Source organism: Elgaria multicarinata, chromosome 17, assembly GCF_023053635.1.
Source record: "Elgaria multicarinata webbii isolate HBS135686 ecotype San Diego chromosome 17, rElgMul1.1.pri, whole genome shotgun sequence".
Taxonomy (NCBI): domain Eukaryota; kingdom Metazoa; phylum Chordata; class Lepidosauria; order Squamata; family Anguidae; genus Elgaria; species Elgaria multicarinata.
The window spans coordinates 17,003,876-17,023,462 of NC_086187.1; the positions used below are offsets into that span (position 1 = coordinate 17,003,876).

General features: G+C 44.8%; 1 protein-coding gene across 4 annotated transcripts in view; it reads right to left on the reverse strand.

Annotated features, from left to right (window-relative positions):
* Nucleotide 1: 1 nt before the first annotated feature.
* LOC134409950 (uncharacterized) overlaps nt 2-19,587 on the reverse strand; it is a 76,664-nt gene continuing 57,078 nt past the window's right edge. For 2 of the 4 annotated variants that reach the window (XM_063142953.1, XM_063142954.1), the window contains 17 exons: nt 19,418-19,549; nt 18,465-18,614; nt 17,828-17,944; nt 16,413-16,586; nt 15,640-15,752; nt 14,603-14,684; nt 13,493-13,630; nt 12,570-12,732; nt 11,202-11,323; nt 9,438-9,578; nt 7,927-8,040; nt 7,390-7,518; nt 5,775-5,936; nt 5,001-5,156; nt 1,961-2,126; nt 1,486-1,670; nt 2-304 (listed from right to left, as the gene is read on the reverse strand). In XM_063142953.1, the coding sequence (XP_062999023.1) occupies nt 176-304; nt 1,486-1,670; nt 1,961-2,126; nt 5,001-5,156; nt 5,775-5,936; nt 7,390-7,518; nt 7,927-8,040; nt 9,438-9,578; nt 11,202-11,323; nt 12,570-12,732; nt 13,493-13,630; nt 14,603-14,684; nt 15,640-15,752; nt 16,413-16,586; nt 17,828-17,944; nt 18,465-18,614; nt 19,418-19,549 (2,373 nt within the window). In that variant the 3' untranslated portion in view covers nt 2-175. Of the gene's footprint in view, nt 1,671-1,960; nt 2,127-5,000; nt 5,157-5,774; nt 5,937-7,389; nt 7,519-7,926; nt 8,041-9,437; nt 9,579-11,201; nt 11,324-12,569; nt 12,733-13,492; nt 13,631-14,602; nt 14,685-15,639; nt 15,753-16,412; nt 16,587-17,827; nt 17,945-18,464; nt 18,615-19,417; nt 19,550-19,587 lie in introns of those variants that run through there. The other 2 variants (XM_063142952.1, XM_063142955.1) reach the window with 2 other exon arrangements.

The following is a 19,587-nucleotide window of genomic DNA, read 5'->3' on the forward strand; positions in this document are numbered from 1 at the left end:
TCTTATCTTACATCTTTTATTGTTCACCACTCTGGAATCTGTCTAGATGTGGTGTGGTATACAAATATAGTAAATAAATAAATAAATAAATAAATTAACAATGGTACCTCCTTCAAAGTGGGTTCTCTGGGTGCTTTAAAAGTGTCCAGGAAACAGACCCCTCCTACCCCCAATACTATGCCTGTGAAAATTCATTATGCCAACTGCTTGCCGATTTTTTGAAATCCTGAAGATGTTCCTCCAATTTTTTTAACTTTGCCAACAGTCTGTGCTGTAGATCGGATGCAATCTCCATCAGTTTTGACTGCAAGAATCAGAAAGAAGACTTCAATGTCTCTGAAACCAAAACAGGGCCTTGATGCAATGGTCCCTTTCAGCCTCATCTCTCCTTCTGCTCCAATCAGGTGGGATGTTATATGAATTTCTTTCTATGTTGATATTGAACAGTGATGTATACGTTTTCAAATTTTGTGCCATGGGGCATCATTTTCTGTAGTACTGCAGTAAAGTCTCAGTGTATGCGGCAGTAGTTACAATGCATGGGATGTATTTCATAGTTTTTATAGAGTGTGGTCCAGCAACATCTGGAGACAGTGGAGCCTGGTGGCTTGGATTTTTGTGGGGCTGTGAATCCATTCTGGGGTTTGGTCAGAACCAGCCAGAAGTCTAAAAGGGATATCTAAGGTGGTGAACCAATTTGGTGGATAGAGTTCAGCACCTTGGATAGCTCCATTAGAGTTCTGGCAGATTTTGACTGAAACCCAGAATGGATCACAGCCCCACCAAAACCAGAGCCATCACCCTCCACTATCTGGAGGGATACAGACTGTCAGGATCAAGCCCATTCTCCCTAGCATGGGGCTTTCAGACCTTCAGTCAGACTTGGAAGCTGAAGCTGAAGCAGAAGCAGAAGAAGAAGACGAAGAAGAAGAAGGAGAAGAAGACAACCTATACTACAGTACTCAAGCTGGGGAGGAGATTCTCCAAGACTCTACAGGAGTCAAAGAGGAACCTTCCCAAGAGCTTATTGAACAGGACACCCAAGCTCAGAGATCACCTTCTGCACCCCAGGAACTCAGTCTTTGTCAGAGGGAGAGGCGACACTGGAGTTGACAGATCCCAGAGTCCATTGCAGGGTGAACCGAGCAGAGTTGAGCAAAATCTTCACCTTGAAGACCCTCCCTGAAGGAGGGATTCAGTAAAAGCCTGTTGAGCACTGTGGGAAACTGTCCATTTAGTTGATAGTCAACTGTCTTGCTTTGTTAAGCTAATTAAGCTTAGAAGGTAGTTCCTAGCCTTCACATCCCTTCTGGTGTGAAGAGATGTCTATTTACCAAATAAAGCCCTTTTTATTTTCTCACATCTCGGTGGGAGGGCTTGGAATCATGACCCAACCTCCGCCAACCCCTGGATTACAATGAAATGAATAGGAAAAAGAAAAGAGACACTGCCTGAGAAAATGACCATTTTTAACAAGCGCCAGACCTCAATCTTCACAACTGGATGCCCACAGCCATGGGCCTTCAAGCTCACGCTCTGGTTGGAGGCCTCCAGGGCGAGGCGCCCCATTTCCTCAACTCTTTCTTCATTGATGAGGAGGTGGGCGTGCAGAGCAGCGTGCTGCTGGCCTTCTGTACAAACGGTGGCCTCCAACCCCTCCTCAGAATTCCCTGTGAGAAAACAGCAAGAAAAAGGAAGTTTTGTAGTCGCTCGCTTTGAGGAGACACATTTACATGCAATAAAAGGGATAAGGCAGCATCCACAAAAGGACATTATATAGAGCAACTCTTAAAAGAGAGAGAGAGAGAGAGAGAGAGAGAGAGAGAGAGAGAGAGAGAGAGAGAAGGAGGAGAGGCCATTAAGGGTGTCTTGCCTAGATGGACCTAAGGTCTGATTCAATATAAGGCCTCTCCCTATCTTCAAAGGCCTCTAAGTATATCCCATGTCATATTGAATGTACCTTTTAAATACCCCACGTAGTAACGAAGACATCCCTTTCCTTTGGAAGCTGCGAATTTCACTTTCTCTTTAGGGTCAAGTATTCCTTCCACCAGGATTTGGCTTTGACCAGCTGAAGATGTCACGGTCCCCATCACATCCAGCCAAAGAATGTCAGATGCTTTTAACTGTGGGGAGAAGAGAGACAGAGAGAGAGAGAGAGAGAAACAATGAGAACATCTATGGAAGACTTTAAAAAGCAGTGATGCCCAATGATCAGTTCAGAATCTTTGTTTCAGAGTCTCAAAATTTGCAGTTTTCCTTCAGACCTTGTATAGGTGAGGGGAAGGTTTGTGCCCCCATGCTGATTCATTCATCTTTTTCCTTACCAGGAAAAATAATGGAAAAGATGGAATAGTTGTACAATGCCTTTTGATTTTTAGAGTTAGGATCCCTCTGCCTAGAAACACCCTATGCCTGCCTTCCCCAACCTGGTGTCCTCCACCTGTGTTGTATTGCAACTCCCATAATTCCCAACTGGCATGGTGAATGGGAATTGCAGTCCAGCACATCTGGAGGGCACAGGTTGCAGAACGCTGCCGTACATATTACTTATTCTTCCGTTTATTTATGCAATGAGTATCTTGGCCGCTAGGTGACAGTGCACACACATCAACAATGTTTTAGTGATAGGACATAGGGAAGTATGAGAATTTTTATTCTGCTTGCAAAACAAGCATGCACGTCCTGTACGCAACCCCAAACATGAATGCAAGCAGGAGAACGGCTTGCCAGATTCTTGGACATGTGCTTGGATTCAATTTTGTGCAAATCCCCCCTGTTTGGTTTTGCGCAAATTTCAACAATGCACAAATTCTAAAATCACCCACCCTTGGGGGAAAATTTGCACAAATTTGGGTTTGCTTTGCATACATTTCATATCTGGTAGCTGTTTGTCTTGCGCAACTTTCCCGTTCTTGCAAAACGAACTTTGCAAAAAGGATTGTGAATCAGGGAGAGACGAGCAGTGAGTTGATGTTCGGAGAATCTTGGTGAGCTTGAACATCGCTTGTTCATCCATCCCTAGTAGGACAAGTCCTTTCTGTGCTCACGTAGAAGATGGTTGGGTGGGTGGGTGAGCAAATTAAAGCTTAAGCTGCAATTGCATGTTACAAAATCCTGACAGCCCTGTGTCTCTTGCAAAGCACTCTTGGGAGGGGGGTTTGAGTTGCATCGAGAAAGGGGCAGCAGAGGGAACAGAATGATTCCCCTGCCATGAGAATATAAGAAGAGCCCAGGCAGGGGCAAAGTCTTCTGAGGGAGCAGGAGATCTTCAGATAACGTGGCCTAGTGCAAAGAGAGGACAGGTCTCTTGTTTGCAGCAGTGGCTGAATAAAGCAGAACTGAATCCAGAAAATGAAGGGCTTGGCAAACTTTACTGAGTCATCTACAGCTAGTACCCTGGCTAAACAGCCCAAACTATAAAAGAGCAGAGCAAATCAAGGCAGGCATCTAACAGAATGAAACCACCACCACTACTAAACATAATGAACATACTAGTTTTATTGTTATTGTTTGTTTTAACACGAGTAACCCAGGTTCAAGTGATTCTTGGTATAGTGCCTACAAACTGCTTTAATCTTTTTTTATAGTTGAATATGAGATGGAATTTCAGCAGGTATAGCTTGTCATGCAAACTGCACCCGTTGAAAAATCTAGCTTCTATGCAATGGTTAAAGGTGCAGGAACTGTGTCCTCTTTCACATCTGGCCACCCTACTACTTCAGCATCCTGCTTCCCTTTAGTGGCCAGCCAGACACCCATGGAAAGCCCACAAGCAGGACACAAGCAGGACAGCCTCCTCTGGCTGTCATTCCCTAATGACTTGAATTTAGAGACATTCTGCCACCATGGCTAGTTGAGCGATTTGTTCTTTGTGAATACCAATGCTAAATGAGCCAGAGCAGCACCTTTTGGAGTAATCGGCGGATCAGAACGCTCACAATGTAAAACAGGGATGCAGAACATGTGGTCCTCCAAATGACAGCCCAGATAGATGCGACGGCCAGAAGTGCCTACTATCAGCTTCAGCTGATACGCCCCTTCCTAGAGTCGGAAGACCTAAAGACAGTAGTGCATGCGCTGGTAACTTCGAGGTTCGACTTCTGCAATGCGCTCTACATAGGGCTACCTTTGTGCCTAGTCCATAAACTTCAACTACTTCAAAATATGGCAGCCAAGCTGGTCACCGGTACACCTAGGGGTGACCACGTTACACCAGTTTTAAAATCCCTTCACTGGCTGCCAAGTAGTTTCCGGGCGAAGTATAAAGTTTTGGTTATCCCCTTTAAAGCCCTACATGGTTTGGGTCCAGGCTACCTGCGGGATCGCCTTCTCCCATACAATCCGCCCCGCACACTCAGGTCCTCTGGGGAGAATTTACTCCAGTCAACAAAAACAAGGCTGACAACTAGTACCCAGAGGACCTTTTCCTCTGCTGCTCCCAGATTATGGAATGACCTGCCGGGAGAGATTCTTCCGGAATTTAAGAACGCCATAAAGACTGATCTCTTCCGGCAGGCCTACCCAGCTGGATTTTAAGATGCCTTTTAATAATGTGCTGCTTTTAACAATGTATTAGTTTTAAATGTTTTAATTATATGTATTTTATGGCATTTGCATTTATGTTGTACCCCGCCTCGATCTGGAGGGAGAGGCAGGTAACAAATAAATGTATGATGATGATGTTGTTGTTGTTGGACTGCAATTCCCATCAGCTGTCACCATTGGCTATGCTGATGGGAGTTGCACTTCCAGCAACATCTAGAGGGCCATGTGTTCCCCATCCCTGATCTCAAAAGACATGACACAAAAAGGAAAAAAAGGATGGGGTTGGAAAACTGAGATTTCACAACTGAGAAGGGATTGTTATGCTTTTGTTACAAAGGGCCTTTTTGAGTTTATTTCTGATAAAGCCAAGGAAGACATACATAATGAAAACAAACCAATAAACATATAAAATGGATCGTTCTGTTCCTCATTAGCTTCCCTCCACAACTCACTAAAAATTCCGTTGAATAGTTCTTCACTCCGGCTTGGCTGTGATTCTTCAAAGCCACCACGATCGAGCTGTCAACACCAGCAAGGGTTAATTTGCCTTCTGATCGCAAGAGAACACCTCCTTGGTTCAGTTGATGTTTTCCAGAGAGCTCCATTGCCTAGGAGATGGAAAGAAAGAATGGGTGGAGAACATCGTACAACTATGAGAAGAGCCCTGCTGGATCAGACCAAAGGCTTAACTAGTCCAGCGTTCTGTGTCCAAAGTGGTGAAGAAGATGCCCCAATGAGAAGCCCACAATCAGGATGCGACTGGACAAATCAAGGCATGGACTGGATAAATTGAGGACACCTTCAAATACAGGATAATTCTTTAGCAGGTGTTCTAATAGGGGATTGTCCTCTGTAAAGTAGGACATCATTCCACTTGGTAGCTGTCAATATCTTGGGAATTGGACACTCACTCTGATGGATCTATGGACTAATGGATGGACTATACTGGATAGACATTACATAAGGACATAAGAAGAGCCATGCTGGACCACACCAAGGGTCCATCTAGGCCAGCATTCTGTTCACACAGTGGCCAACCAGCTGCCCAGAGGAATCCCACAAGCAGGATGTGAGTGCAACACCACCCTCCTGCCCATGTTCCCCAGCAAATGGTGTGCATAGGTTTATTGCCTCTGATTCTGGAGGTAGTATGAAGCCATGAGGACTGGTAGCCATTGATACCTTCTCCTCCAGGAATTTGTATCCATGACAAACATATTGCTTACACTCGGAAGGCTGCAGACTCCGAGGCTTACGAAATGATAAAGGCGAGTTGAGTAATCTGTTTCGACTTTTCCCAGAAAATGCTGGCCGGAACATGAAGTCAAAAGGGCATTTTCCAAAATGGCTTCAACTTGAATTTTATCCCGTTGAGATGGCTTGCTTTTCTGCATTAAAACAAGGTGTGTGTGTGTGGGAGGAATAGAATGGGGCATGTTTAATGAGAAAACAAAATGGGAAGATCGAACAAACATTATGGCTATTAAACCCTTAAACTGCACGGGATCCATGCGGAAGAAAATACTGAGACTAATAGCATGAATTCAAAACGAAATATCTCACCCACGCCTTGCAGAGAAAGAGAACAATGAAAGGCCTATAGCTCAATGACAGAACACCTACTTTGTATGAAGAATGCCCCAGGTTCAATTCCCAGCATTCCCAGTTAAGGGATTAGGAAGACTGGGAAGGACCTCTACCATGGAGAGCTGTGTCCAGTCGGAATAGAAAAAGTATTTGATCGCATATCATGCTAACCCATTGTTTATTTAACCCAGGGTTTGTTTGACAGATGATCAAACAAACCGTGGTTTGTTTTCTCAATCCCTGGGTTATTTCTCTCCTCCTTTGCCCACTTGCTCTGTGTATCCCAAATGCCTTTGCAGCACTGGCATTGCAGCACTGGCATGTGGCTATTTTTTTTTAGTTTTTAAAAAAAACTAAAAAAAACTTTAGTTTTTTAAAAAAACATGCTTGTCTGTTGTCTCTCGAGCCTGGTGAAACAGCCCATAAACAATCCATGGTTCTGGGTTCACATGTAACAACAACCCATGGTTTAAATCAGTGGTTCCCAAAGTGGGCGGTACCACACCCTTGGAGGCAGTGGGATTGCATAGGAGGGCGTTAAGAGGCAAAGGGGCGGCAGGGGGGGCACTCAACATGGTCTTTTCCGAGAAGCGCCTCTCCAGAAGGTCTTAAAATCCAGGGACATTTTTATGGGAGAAGGTAGTTTGGTCCCAAGCCATATAGGGGAAGAATCTACACATGCATTAATACCGTTTAAGAAGAGTCCTTTTAACAGTGAATTGAAATGTTTCAAAAGCACCAAAACGCTAATGAAGAGACATACCTGCTTGGTGTGCCCTGCCACGCCGGCTGCAAAACAGAGGCATTCGCTCTCTTTTCCCTCCCTCCCTCGGCAAGCCTGGGGCGGGTGCTTCAGATTTTGAATAAATATTCAATTAATTGTTACTGTTTTGAATTTTATCGTTATTATCTTCCTTAGTGGTCGTTGAAAACGGCTATTCTGAATAATGATTTTTATAGGGTAGGGTAGGGGGCACTGGGCATGAGTTTGTGGAACCAAGGGGGTGGTGACCTGAAAAAGTTTGGGAACCACTGGTTTAAATAGTAGTCAATATTACTACTACTAGCAATTGCGCCTATGAATAATAATCCAAGATGTTAATGACATGCAAAAAAAGAACAACAATTAGGTATGGCCCCTAGAGCCCATGATGCATCTTCTGCCACACCCTGTGGTGCTCCAGAAGGTGTCCAGCTCTGCTCTTTGCAGGGAAATTGCCTAAATGTTTACCCATGCCAGCAGCTTCCCTTTACCTCATATGTCAGATTCTGCGTGACTTTCTTGCCATCCCACTTCAGATCAAGGCGTTGGTTAAACAAGGCTGCCGTCTGCTCAAGGGAGCCACAGGCCTGGACATTCGCGACAGTTAGAATGTTTTGAAGCTATGAAAATTAAATATATGAAGCAGGAGTTACTTTAGGTGGTGCAACGCCAGGAATGCAAAGGAAGCCCATTAGCTGGATTGCCACTAGGGATGTCCATCGCCTTTGGGGCTCGACGGATTTCCACCGTGCCTCTTATTTGGCTTAAGGACAGAAGAAGAGCCTTTAGCCCTGCCCACCAGTGGAATGCAGTCCCCTAATGGTTCTCCAGTATGGAACTCTGTCCTTGTATTGAAAGAGGTTCGATGCCCGTGCCTTTAGCCATATATTCTGACTTTGGATCTTTGTCTGCCTGTTCCGGAACTGCCCCCCCCCCACCCGCCCAGTCATGGCCTGCTTCTGAGTTAGGCCAAGCCCTGAGATGGGAGAAGCATGCCACCCCTCTTCTCTGAAAGCCAACACCCATACCTGGCCAGACGAAGCTGCGATACAAGCATCCCAAAGTGTGGCGTTGGCTTTGGACTTGTCTCCAAAAGTGAGTTTCAGATGGGCTGGCTGTCCGTTATTCCACGCAAGCTGCATCTAATAGAAGGAGAGGAAGTGCTGTAGGAAGTTTGAGACAGAACACTTAAAACAAAACTTTACAAAAGAAGCTTGTGTATAAAGCCCTAAACAACTTGGGACCAGGATACCTGGGAGTGTGCCTTCTCCCTTATCAACCTGCCGGGTCACTGAGATCATCCGAGGGCATGGTCTGGGTGGTTTGATTGGGGAAGAGCCTTCAGTGTGGTGGCCCCCTTCCTATGGAATTCCCTCTCTCTAGAGGTCAGGCAGGGCCAACTTTGTATTCCTTCTGGCGCCTCCTGAAAACGCTGTTGTTCCAGGAAGTCTTCCCTAAACGACCAGCCACGGTTTTATTTGCACTTCGTTATTTTAAAAAATGTACCTTTAATGTATTTTTATTCTGTTTCTATTCTTTTGTTCTATTTGTGTGCTGCTCCGAAATTCTTGAATGGGGAGTGGGATATAAATATTGTAAATAAAAAAATAAAAAAATAAATGAGACACTTAGGCTGTGAGAGCCTGAGTCCTAGTGTGTAGCCTCTGTGGGGAAGGGGGTACACTAGGGGAGCCCAGAGGCAGGCAGAGAGAGAGAGAGAAAATGAGAAGGATGGGGTGGCAGAGAGAAGTGGTAGGGGGAGAGACAGAGAGAGTGTTTGCTTGCAGTCTCACAATCTCAAAGGAGTGACGCAAAAGGAAAAAGGGATGGGGCAGAAAGAGGAAAATAAGGAAACCCAGGCACCAGTTCTTAAAGTTACAGAGATCTTATAATGCTCAACTTGTGCCGAATCAGTTCTGGGAGGGGAGGAGTCAAATGGCAGCTGAGCCAATGGACATAAGAATGTAAGAACATAAGAAGAGCCCTGCTGGATCAGATCAAGGGTCCATCTAGTCCAGCACTCTGTTCACACAGTGGCCAACCAGCCATTGGCCAGGGACCAACAAAGCAGGACATGGTGCAACAGCACCCTCCCACCCATGTTCCCCAGCAACTGGTGCACACAGGCTTACTGCCTCGAATACTGGAGATAGCACCCAACCACCAGGGCTAGTAGCCATGGATAGCTGCATCCTCCAGGAATTTATCCCACCCCCTTTTAAAGCCATCCAAATGGGTGGCCATCTCCACATCTTGTGGTAGTGAGTTCCATAATTTAACTATGTGTTGTGTGACGAAGTCCTTCTTTTTATCTGTCCTGAATCTCCCACCCATCAGCTTCATGGAATGACCTCGGTTTCTAGTATTTTGAGAGAGGGAAATGTTGAACCAGACGTCATCAGGCACGCAAGGCTGCCTTGCAACACCCAGTTTCCTGGGAGCAAGCCCCCTTTGAACTCAATGGAACTCACTTTTGAGTAGACACTTTTCAGAGGATTGGGCTGTTTGCCATACCTGGCGGGTCCTTCTGTCCGCTTACCTGCCGGCTGTAGGCGCCTCTCCTGCTTTCGGCCAGGGAACTAACCTCGACGTGTTTCACAGTGAAGTTAAAAGGGTGCACAAGGGCAGCGGAGTAACTGGCACGCTCCTTTCCAAGCTTGAGAGAAGAAGAGACTGACACCTGTTCCCGCCATCACAAAGAGATGTCACACAAGTGGCAAAAAGACCCCTCTTGACAAACCACGTTTACAAATGCACGAGTAAATGATCGTGTACTATGGAGGGGACCCGGCTCCACACGGGTTGCAACAGTCCTCAGTTTAATACAGTGAGGCCTTTGAGCAAACGGACACAGCTGTCAGAGCAGGACACACGGGATAAAAGCCAACCCAAATCCTACTTAGAGGAGACCCATTGAAGTGAATGGGATGTACGTTCGAATGGGAAGTCCCATGGTGCCTGAAAAGCAATCCACTTCCTGCCCTCTTTTAGTTTTAATTGAAAACAAAGTTAGGGCAACAGATTCTCCTTCCTGTACCTGAACGTGCCGCCGATCAGCTGTTCAGCGGGCAGGAAGAGAAGGAAAGAGTTGCTTCCTAGCTCACCCAATCTTCTTGCGTCCCCACAGACCTTCGGCCCTTTGCTCTCTCTGAGGCCACATCTACACCAAGCAGGATATTGCACTATGAAAGCAGTATGAAAGCGGTATATAAAAAGCAAGAGCCACACTACTGCTTTATAGTGGTACTGAAGTGCACTGATGACCATTGGGATCCATGACACATACTATATACTACTTTCATAGTATTGTATCCTGCTTAGGGTAGTGTCAATGGGCCCCAACAGTTGTCAGTGCACTTCATTACCACTATAATGAAGTTATAGTGTGGCTCCTGCCTTTTATATACCACTTTCATAGTGGAATATCCTGCTTGGTTTTGACCTATAAAGCCTTACACGGCTTGGGACGACGTGAATATACCCGGTCACTACGTTCAACATCTAAGGTCCTCCTCCAGGTGCCTACTCCAACAGAGGCTCGGAGTGTGGCAATGAGGGACAGGGCCTTTTTGGTGGTGGCCCCCAGACTATGGAATGATCTCCCTGATGAGGCTCGCCTGGCGCCAACGCTGCTATCTTTCCGGCGCCAGGTTAAGACTTTCCTCTTTGCCCAGGCATATGGCGGCACATCTTAATCACCCACATGTTTAGTTTTTTGCCGTTTTTAATGCTTTATGTGTGTATGTTCTGTGTTTTAGAATTTTAAATTTTGTAGACTCGTTTTAATCTTAATTTTAGAATTTCTGTAAACCGCCTAGAGAGCCCTGGCTATGGGAGCGGTATATAAGTGCAATAAATAAATAAATAAATAAATAAATAAATAAATCTGGTGTAGATGAGGTCTGAGTCTTTGCATTCCCAGCTGCTAGCCTTGCTATTTCTCTCCTCCCAACCCTCCCCCTCTTTACTCCTCTCCCTTTCCCATCCCTAGCCTTGCTCATTCTCTCCCACTCTCCCCCTTTATCTTCCTGCTTCACTCCTGAGTGTTTCTTCCCCTTACTAGCCTCTAGCCGCTTTCTCTCTCTCTCTCTCTCTCTCTCCCCCGCCCTTTGCCATGATACTCTCCCATTTTGACTAGCCAGGCCCCCACAGTAGCCAGTATGGGACTAGTCACACCCTCCATGGAAGCCATGTTGTGGTGGTGCCCACAACAGTTTCTCAAATTCCCAAATGTGCCCATGGGTCCAAAAAGACTCCTGGTTTAGAAATCTATCTCCCATTTCTGCCTTGCATCCTCTGTTACCTGCTCCATGGTGTCCCAGCCAATGACAATATCATCCCTGTGGGTACGCGCTGAATGCTCCACATATATGCTGAGCGTGGAATGTTGAGGGAAAGGGAGCAGGAGAGGGTGGCAGATCTCCACTGGAAAGGAAAAACATGTCATGCTTAAAAATCACAATCCAGAGCAACTTTGTCCACACGTCCGAGAAGCTGGAGGCACTCTTACATGGTAGCATGCTTTCTGATCAGGCACCAGCACCTGGCATCATAGGGCAGTTGCTGTAGACCTCAAAGCTAGAACCGATCCTGCATGCTTTTGAAATGTGCTAGTAGCACTGTAGTAGAGCCAGGGTCAAAAGTTACTTTAGGGTACTCCATTCTGTTCCCTAGCCACTGTTCAGAAGGCCTCTGCATGTTGCTGAGACAACAGCTCTCACCAGCACCCACTACAGTGATCTACCACAGTCCTTCCCTTTTTTGATCTACATAACATGGACCAGCCCTTCCAATAACTGCCACTTCTTCAGCTCAGCCTCCCCTGGAAACCTTGAGCCAGGCTATATGGATCCAAAAAGACAAGGCCTGTGGCAAAGTCAGCGGCAGATCATTTTGGTGAGTGCTGGCTGGAACTCACTCAATGGGAGCTGTTGTCTCAGCAACATGCAGAGGCTTTATGAAGGCTGGCTGGCTTGTACCTACTGTTAGACCACTAGTTCCTACAAAGTGGGGGCACTGAGGACTGATGCTTGAGTCTGGGGACTTTGGTAAAGCTGCATCCTCCGGTATGGAAGGTCCTGAAGTAGCAGACTTGGGTGATGCCTCCTCCCTCTCTTCTGAGCCAGAAGGAGAACTGAGGCTGGACAACCTGAGAGCCCCTTTTTCATCCGGTTTACCATTTCCCCTGCAACAGTCAGTAAGCATTCTGTGCCTACTGAGTACTGGGCTGTATTTGGGGCAGGGGATGGGGTTCTAAAGAATGTTTATAGCCTCAGCCGGCTCCTTCTTGTTGCAAGTGTATTATCCCCTGGCTTGGAGAAGCTCTGTGCTTGTATACACGTATGCGGGGATGGCCCTTTGATACTGATGACGAATGCAGTGCGTTGGGGTGTGTGGCTAGCAATGAATGGGTTGGTACCAGGGGTTGGTCCATCCTTCACAACCCCACCCATATGTTCAGGGAATCTTTCACGGTGCTTGAGCACCCAGCACCTTTATCCCTTGAGTGAGCTTTAAGATGCTGGATTTGAATACAAATGTATTTATTAATTATTATTTTTATTTATTTGTTGCATTTCTATACCGCCCAATAGCCAAAGCTCTCTGGGTGGTTTACAAAATTTCTCAGTGCAGGCTCTTCCTGTTATGGGTGAGAGTTTTAGAAACCTACCCTTCATGTCATGGCCTCCAGACATCTTTGGGAACAGTCCAGTATAGGTGCCTGTGACTTTGGCCTCTTTGCCATCCCATAATGCAATGCCACTCAGTACTTGGATCCTCTTGCTCTTTTGGTAAGCTGTTGTAAGAACAAATTGCCCTGGGAGGATTGTTAACTAGAGAGAGGGAGAGAGAAAGATGGACCCTCCATTGATATGTCAAGACCTTTGAGTTGTACACACTGGTTTGGTTCACACAGAACACAAAGACAGGACTTGAGCATTATGTGCATGAGCCTCTGTGAGCCTGAATACAGGTGCTCCTTCTTCTGCATAGCTAAGGAGAGGAATGAACTATGACTCTGTGTTGCTTTCCCTGATGCCTGGCTTGCTGACGGAAGTCCAGAATGACATCCCCGAAATACCCACATCCATCCATGGTTAACTCAGAAGTACCAATTCAAGAGATTTCAGGAGATCATTTCCTTGATACTTCATAAGTTATCATTCTAAATTACCTGAGAAAATTAATAAGGAAAGAAACCAAGAGCCTGGGACATTTGTTGGCAGAACGAAGAGCATTAGATGCCAAAATAAGGAGGGGGGAAATAACTCCTAAAAAGCCACGAATTGATGAATGGTACCAAACAAATTATTATATTCAAGGATATAGAGAGAGCTATGGAGAAAACCCACTTTGTCCTGTATAAAAAATATCCAAGAGGGAATACTCATGGAGAACTACTGTTAGGGTTCTATGTTAGATTGAGATTATATGCCACTTGCATCATCGGTTTATATTGTTGATAATATTTGCTCTGTAATACCTGCCTGTTTTTAAACGAATGATGCGTGGTTAATCCTACCTGCCCATCATTTCCTTGTTTGCATGGATAAACATACTTTTAATAAAGTATTTAAAAAGAATCGTACCAACCTGGGGTATGGTATGCATCAGTTGAAGAACTTGTGTGTGGTTGGTCCCAGTGAATGTGAGTTTTGTCAAGACAAGGAGATTCTTATTTTCCTTTTGAATGGAAATTTTCCCTTCTGCTTCTTTGGTAGCATAATTTACCTAAAAGAGTTACAGATTTATTTCTTTATTTTCAAAAAATAAATAAATAAATCCAATGACCTTTGAACATCATTGACAGGATTCTAAGTCCTCTGTCGTGTTTCTCGGAAAGTCCCTGCTTTCGATGGGAGACAAATGACGAGGCCGCTAGGTAATCCACAAAGCTTTTATAAAGCAGCAAACATCTCTTCTACCTGAAGAGAGTTTAATCTCTTGGAAACTTCCCCCTAGGCAAAACTATGCAAACTAAGCAAGACAGTTGTCCGACCAAGGAGAACAGGAAGCCCCTTCCCAAACGCCCGTAACTTCAGAGAGCCTGGTGTGGAGGCAGGTTCTGGTGCAATCTCAGTCGGACCGACTTTCTCATGCCTTCCTTCCGCTCTGTGCGTTTTAGCGTCTGGTGGACCCTAACATCAGCTAGTTTGTCAGGGTGCTCTCCTCCGGAAGAAACCTCACTTCCCACTGAGTGTGTAGGATTTGGCCTTGAGGAGATAAGCTCTGGAGAGGGCTGACTCCCAGCTGGGGAATCACCCATGAGAGCTTCCTCCCCCACTGGTACAGGCTGGCTGGTGTCTGGCGCCTCCTCCTCTAGGTCTGAATCTGATTCTGACTGATTACCTGAAACACAACTCTCCCAAAACAGGGGCAGTAGGGTTAGACATGACACCCTCCTGCGGAGATGCAAAACAATAAAGAGGTCCGCCGTGTACTCCATAATGCTTTGTTCAACACAAATCAAAATCAAAAATGCAAGGGGAAGCTTGACCCCACTGCAAGATACACTACAACTTCTCCACAAACATGCTTTCCCCCCCTTCTAGTGCCTGGAGACTCTCAACCCCCTTCCATTATTTTCACTTATGGCTTGCACAGGATAGCATCATATCTCCTACCATCAGGTTGTTGGCCACAATCCTGAGAAATACGATCCACTTGGCAAGTAAAAGTGGATATTTTATTGGGAGCATTTACCTTTGTGGAAACTTCAGCCACATTGGGGAAATATGGGAGGAGAAATGGCAAGTTCTGGAGAGATTTTATATGCAATTCTTCACTAGGAAAGAGAGAGAGAGAGAGAGAGAGATTCTTTGTTCCATCATTCTCTCTATTTCTGATGCTCACGTGAGTGCTGTTGCATTTTATAGGAAGACCAACCTTCTGTTTCTCCATCCTTAATTCTGGACTTTATGAACATGTGAACACAACCAGGGATGGGGGAGAAATTAGTTTGGTTTGCCTTTTAATAAGATTTTACCTAATTTTTCAGTTTTGTACCAATATGTAACAAAAACTCAGTTATCCTTTGAAATGTACACTTCCCTGAATTTTGCAATGAAGGTCTCCAATCTGAACTGTGTGCACAAAAAAATGGGCATATTAGGGGAAATTACATTAACAACACATTCTGTTAGTAAAACCCAGTGAGAAAACTTGCACGTCAGGCAACATCCCATTCAAAAATGCCTGCGCCAGGAGGGATGTGCACAAAAACGTTTATGAATTTTCATGCAAACATTTTCGGGACAAACTGAACTTAAGATGGGGAAAGAATGAAAAGCTGAGAGAAACTGAATTTGATAGATTCGTCCTTCCTTAGCACCGGTGGCAGCTTCCGGGGTGGATTTTCACTGGGAACATGTTCAGGTGATAAGAATGTAAGAACATCAGAAGAGCCCTGCTGGATTGGGGGTTGGACCGATGGCCTTATAGGCCCATTCCAACTCTACTATTCTATGATTCTATGATCAGACCGAGGGTCCATCTAGTCCAGCACTCTGTTCACACAGTGGCCGACCAGCTGTCAACCAGGGACCAACAAGCCATGTTCCCCAGCAACTGGTGCACACAGGCTTACTAAAAAGATTAATTTTCCCATCCAACATACTACATTCTGATTTTGCCTCCCACCCCAGCCACTTGTTTTGTTTTAATGCAAAAATCAAAGCATGTTCAATGTCTTTCACATTCCAGCCAGAAAGTCCTGACTGTGGCCAAGGCCAGCCTCTTACCTTTTCAATTTGTTTTTGGTGGCGAAAATGAACAGGAGATTTAAGTCTGGATCACAAGCCAGCTTCAGGGAGGCTTCCGTCTTGTTTTCAGACAGAATCTCAAGGAGCGTCAGCTGAAGGAGCAAGCAGGAAAAAGGACAAACCCAATGACGTCCACTATGTCAGATAGTTGCGACGCCAGCTGTCTTTTCAACAATCTGAGTGGCTGGTTAAGCCCCTCCCTTAGAATGGGACTTTCCAGAGGAACCTTCCATGAGTGGCCAGCCTTTTGAGATGTCTCACGAGTTGAGGTCACTCCTCTCACCTAGTTTGACGTCTCACCCCTGGACTTCATATTTCAAACTCCTCCTCCAGCTCTGGCATTCCCATGGGTATTTTGCAACAAATAGGTTTTTACCTGGACAACCTCTGCTCTGGATCTGTTGTCTCCTGCAGCTTTGGCGTTACAGGAAACCCTTCCACCTCCTCTACCTCTGACTTGAAATTGTGCAAATTCACATGTACGAAAATGTGCAATTTCCTCCCAAAACATGACCCCCCCAATGCACATTTCTATGCACATTTTTGGGTGGGTTTTGTTTATTTTTGCATATTTTTCTATGACAAAATTTGCACGAAATTCCCAAAGGCTAGAAAAATGCTCCTCAAGTCCACAGAATCCGTCCGACTCGAGAAAAGCCAGTCCACTGCAGAATCCATGGGTTAGATTCATAAAAGCCCAAACTCATTTGGTTCCGTTGTGGATTTTTTTGACATCCCTAAGACACATCTACCTGGATGACTTCTGGGATGTGGGATTGTAGCAGCCATGGCCATTTGTGGTGCATGTTCCCTGTGAAGTCCATCCTTACTCCAGCCATTTGCAATTGTCCTCCAAGAACGATCCAGTATGAACCATAGTGAAACTTCAGCGTTAGGTTCTTGATAGCCAGCAGCATGGCAGTAACCTGTGTGTGACAATATGGACATTTAGTATTTATTTGTGATTGACTTATGGATAATAATAATAATAATAATAATAATAATAATAATAATAATAATAATTTTATTTCTTACCCGCCTCTCCATTCTGATCAAGGCGGGGAACAACAGTAAAAATAAAATACATAAACCTGAATTAAACCATAATATATATCGCTAAAACATCCTAAAAACATCCTTAAAAAACATCTTAAAATTCCACTGGATGACATTTACAATCTGACCAACGACTAAGGTAAACCACCCAGAGAGCTTTGGCTATGGTGCAGTATATAAATGTAATAAATAAATAAATAAATAAATGAATGTAAATAAATAAAATAAATAAGGTTCTCTGGGTGAGTGACAAGAAGTTAAATGATTAAAATGCCATACAAATAATTACAAACATGGAACACAATAAAGTATTGAAATGCAATGCAAAACAACCAACAGAAGAGGAATTGATGAAACAGGCGGCTGTGTTGATTGAGAGCCACAAACCATTTTTAGCCCTTTTAGGGTAAAATCCAACTTACATCCTACCAAGAGTAGACCCACTGAAATGAATGGGGCTTAGGTTATTCATGACTAAATTTCATTCATTTCAATGGGTCTACTCTAAATAGGGTGTGCGTTGGATTTCACACCTTATCTCCACTAGGAGAAGTATTTTGTAAAGCAAACAGATCTTCAACGCCTGTTCAAGACCAAAGTACCCCCAAATACTTGGCATTACAACAAGGAAAAATATATTGTTGCTGGGAAAATCCATCCCCCTCCCCGCCCCTAGTTGCTGTGAAGATTGCAACTAAGCTCAGAAGGAACAAAGAATTCTGACTGGTGTCCAGATGTGCAGGACACAGAATAATGGGCTCAAGTTACAGCAAGTCAGATTCCAGCTGGACATCAGGAAAACTTCCTGACTGTTAGAGCAGTACGACAATAGAACCAGTTACCTAGGGAGGTTGTGGGCTCTCCCAAACTAGAGGCATTCAAGAGGCAGCTGGACAGCTATCTGTCAGGTATGCTTTAAGGCGGATTCCTGCATTGAGCAGGGGGTTGGACTCAATGGCCTTATACTGTAGGCCCCTTCCAACTCTACGATTCTATGATTCTATGATGTCAGCATCCTGCTAGCAAGAAGCAGTACTTCTGCATCCATGCAAGCCCTGGTTCCACTACACCACTGATTCCTAAGGAGCACGTCTATAAATCAAACACATACCTGCAGCTCAATCCTGTCTTGTATCCACAGTGCCTGCAAGATCTCTAAATTATGTGCAAGCTTGTACTCAAGAGAGACGTGATCTGACTTCTGCGTAAAGCTCAGCTCCTCTGTGATCTGTGTGGGAGGGAATTGGGTGGGTGGGGAAATCAATGTATTAATTTGATTTGTGTGGCTTGAACAAAGGGTATTGTTGAAACGAGAAATCAGCTGGAAAGGAAACATTTCCGTATTGTAGAGGAAGGAGTTTTGAATTGCTTACAGACACCAGGGCAATGTTCATCACAGAGAGAGGCAAGGGCTGGAATTCTCCTCTAGAAAAAAACCTCTCTTAATTTGAAAATGAGAACGTTATGAAAGCGTGAGAAAATCTATACAGATGGTACACACAGCACCCATAAAGTTTAAACTGAAAAAGGATTTGCAAGATGGGAATTCTGAGTGCCAAACTAGGATGGGAGCAATACATAAGTGGATCCTTTTTTCTAATCATGAAATTTTATTTGATTTGGAAATGAAGTTAATAAAATAAAGGCAACAACAATGATGAGATAACGACGAGAAGGATGATAAACTTCTTGCAGTAGAAAGGATTCTAAATATATTCACACACCAGGTGAAAGGGAGACGGAGTTACCTGTTTTCCATCCACGCTGAACCGAAGCAACCTTTTACGAACAACACCATCCTTTTCTGAAATTAAATCTACCACTGTCCTTTCAGGAATGCCAAGAAGGATGGCTCCTTTGATATTATGGGCTAGCAATGCATGCAGCTCTTGCCTGATCTGGAAGAAAACAGAGAAGCCATAAGGCACTGAAATAATAATAATAATAAAAACAAATCACAGTGGTTAAAACCTTTCATAGGAGAGGGAAAAGTTAATGCAAAGCATGCTGGTATAAAATCTCTTCCATGAAAGGTTGGCAGTGAGAGGAACATATGTACGTCCCTTGGCATGCTTTTCCATAACTGATTTTTCCCCTTCTTATTGTGTCGGGATCTGTGTTTAATATCAGCCCACCCAGTGCAAGAGAAGACTCTTATTTGGCATGCATTTTAATTTCTGGGGAGAAACCATAGCTGCGGTATGTATGTGTGTGTGTGTCCTATTTTACAGGGGACAGTCCTCTATTTGAAGAGTTCTTAGCAGAGCTGGCATCAAGGGTAGGCCTAGTTGGTCACCTACCGAGGGTCCACACCCCTGCTAATAAAAGCCACCTGGAGTTAGTCCTACTTTTCACTGCTGCATCCTGCTTGCTCACCTGCCTCTTGTTCTGGCCCAGGTAATGGAGGTGGTGAAAAGGAGCCACTGCAGACCCACTTACTGGGAGCAATGATGACAAAAAGGAGGAGGAGTCATAGCAGCTGGTGACCACAGTGGTGAGAAGGTAAATTCATTGAGAAGGGGGGGCCATTGAGGGTGCCTTGCCCAAGAGCCCTCAAGAACCTGGAGCCAGCAGCGGCTGACAGAGAGAGAACAGTCCTCTATTTGAAGGGCTGCTCATTCCAAGTCTAGTGGTGAGATCAGGGGGAAAGCAAAGGACCCTGTGCCAAAAGCTCGCTCGACATGCCGACACGATTACTTACATCCATGACTTTCAATATGAGGAGTCCGTGTAGAGTTTTTTCACCCATGGTAAACATTACATGGGAATCCAGGTTCATTTTACTGGTTAAAATGTGCCCCAATCCATCCATTTTTGTTGGGATTCCGAGATCCTGTGATAAAAGAAGACATCTAAGATAGCTTCGTAAAA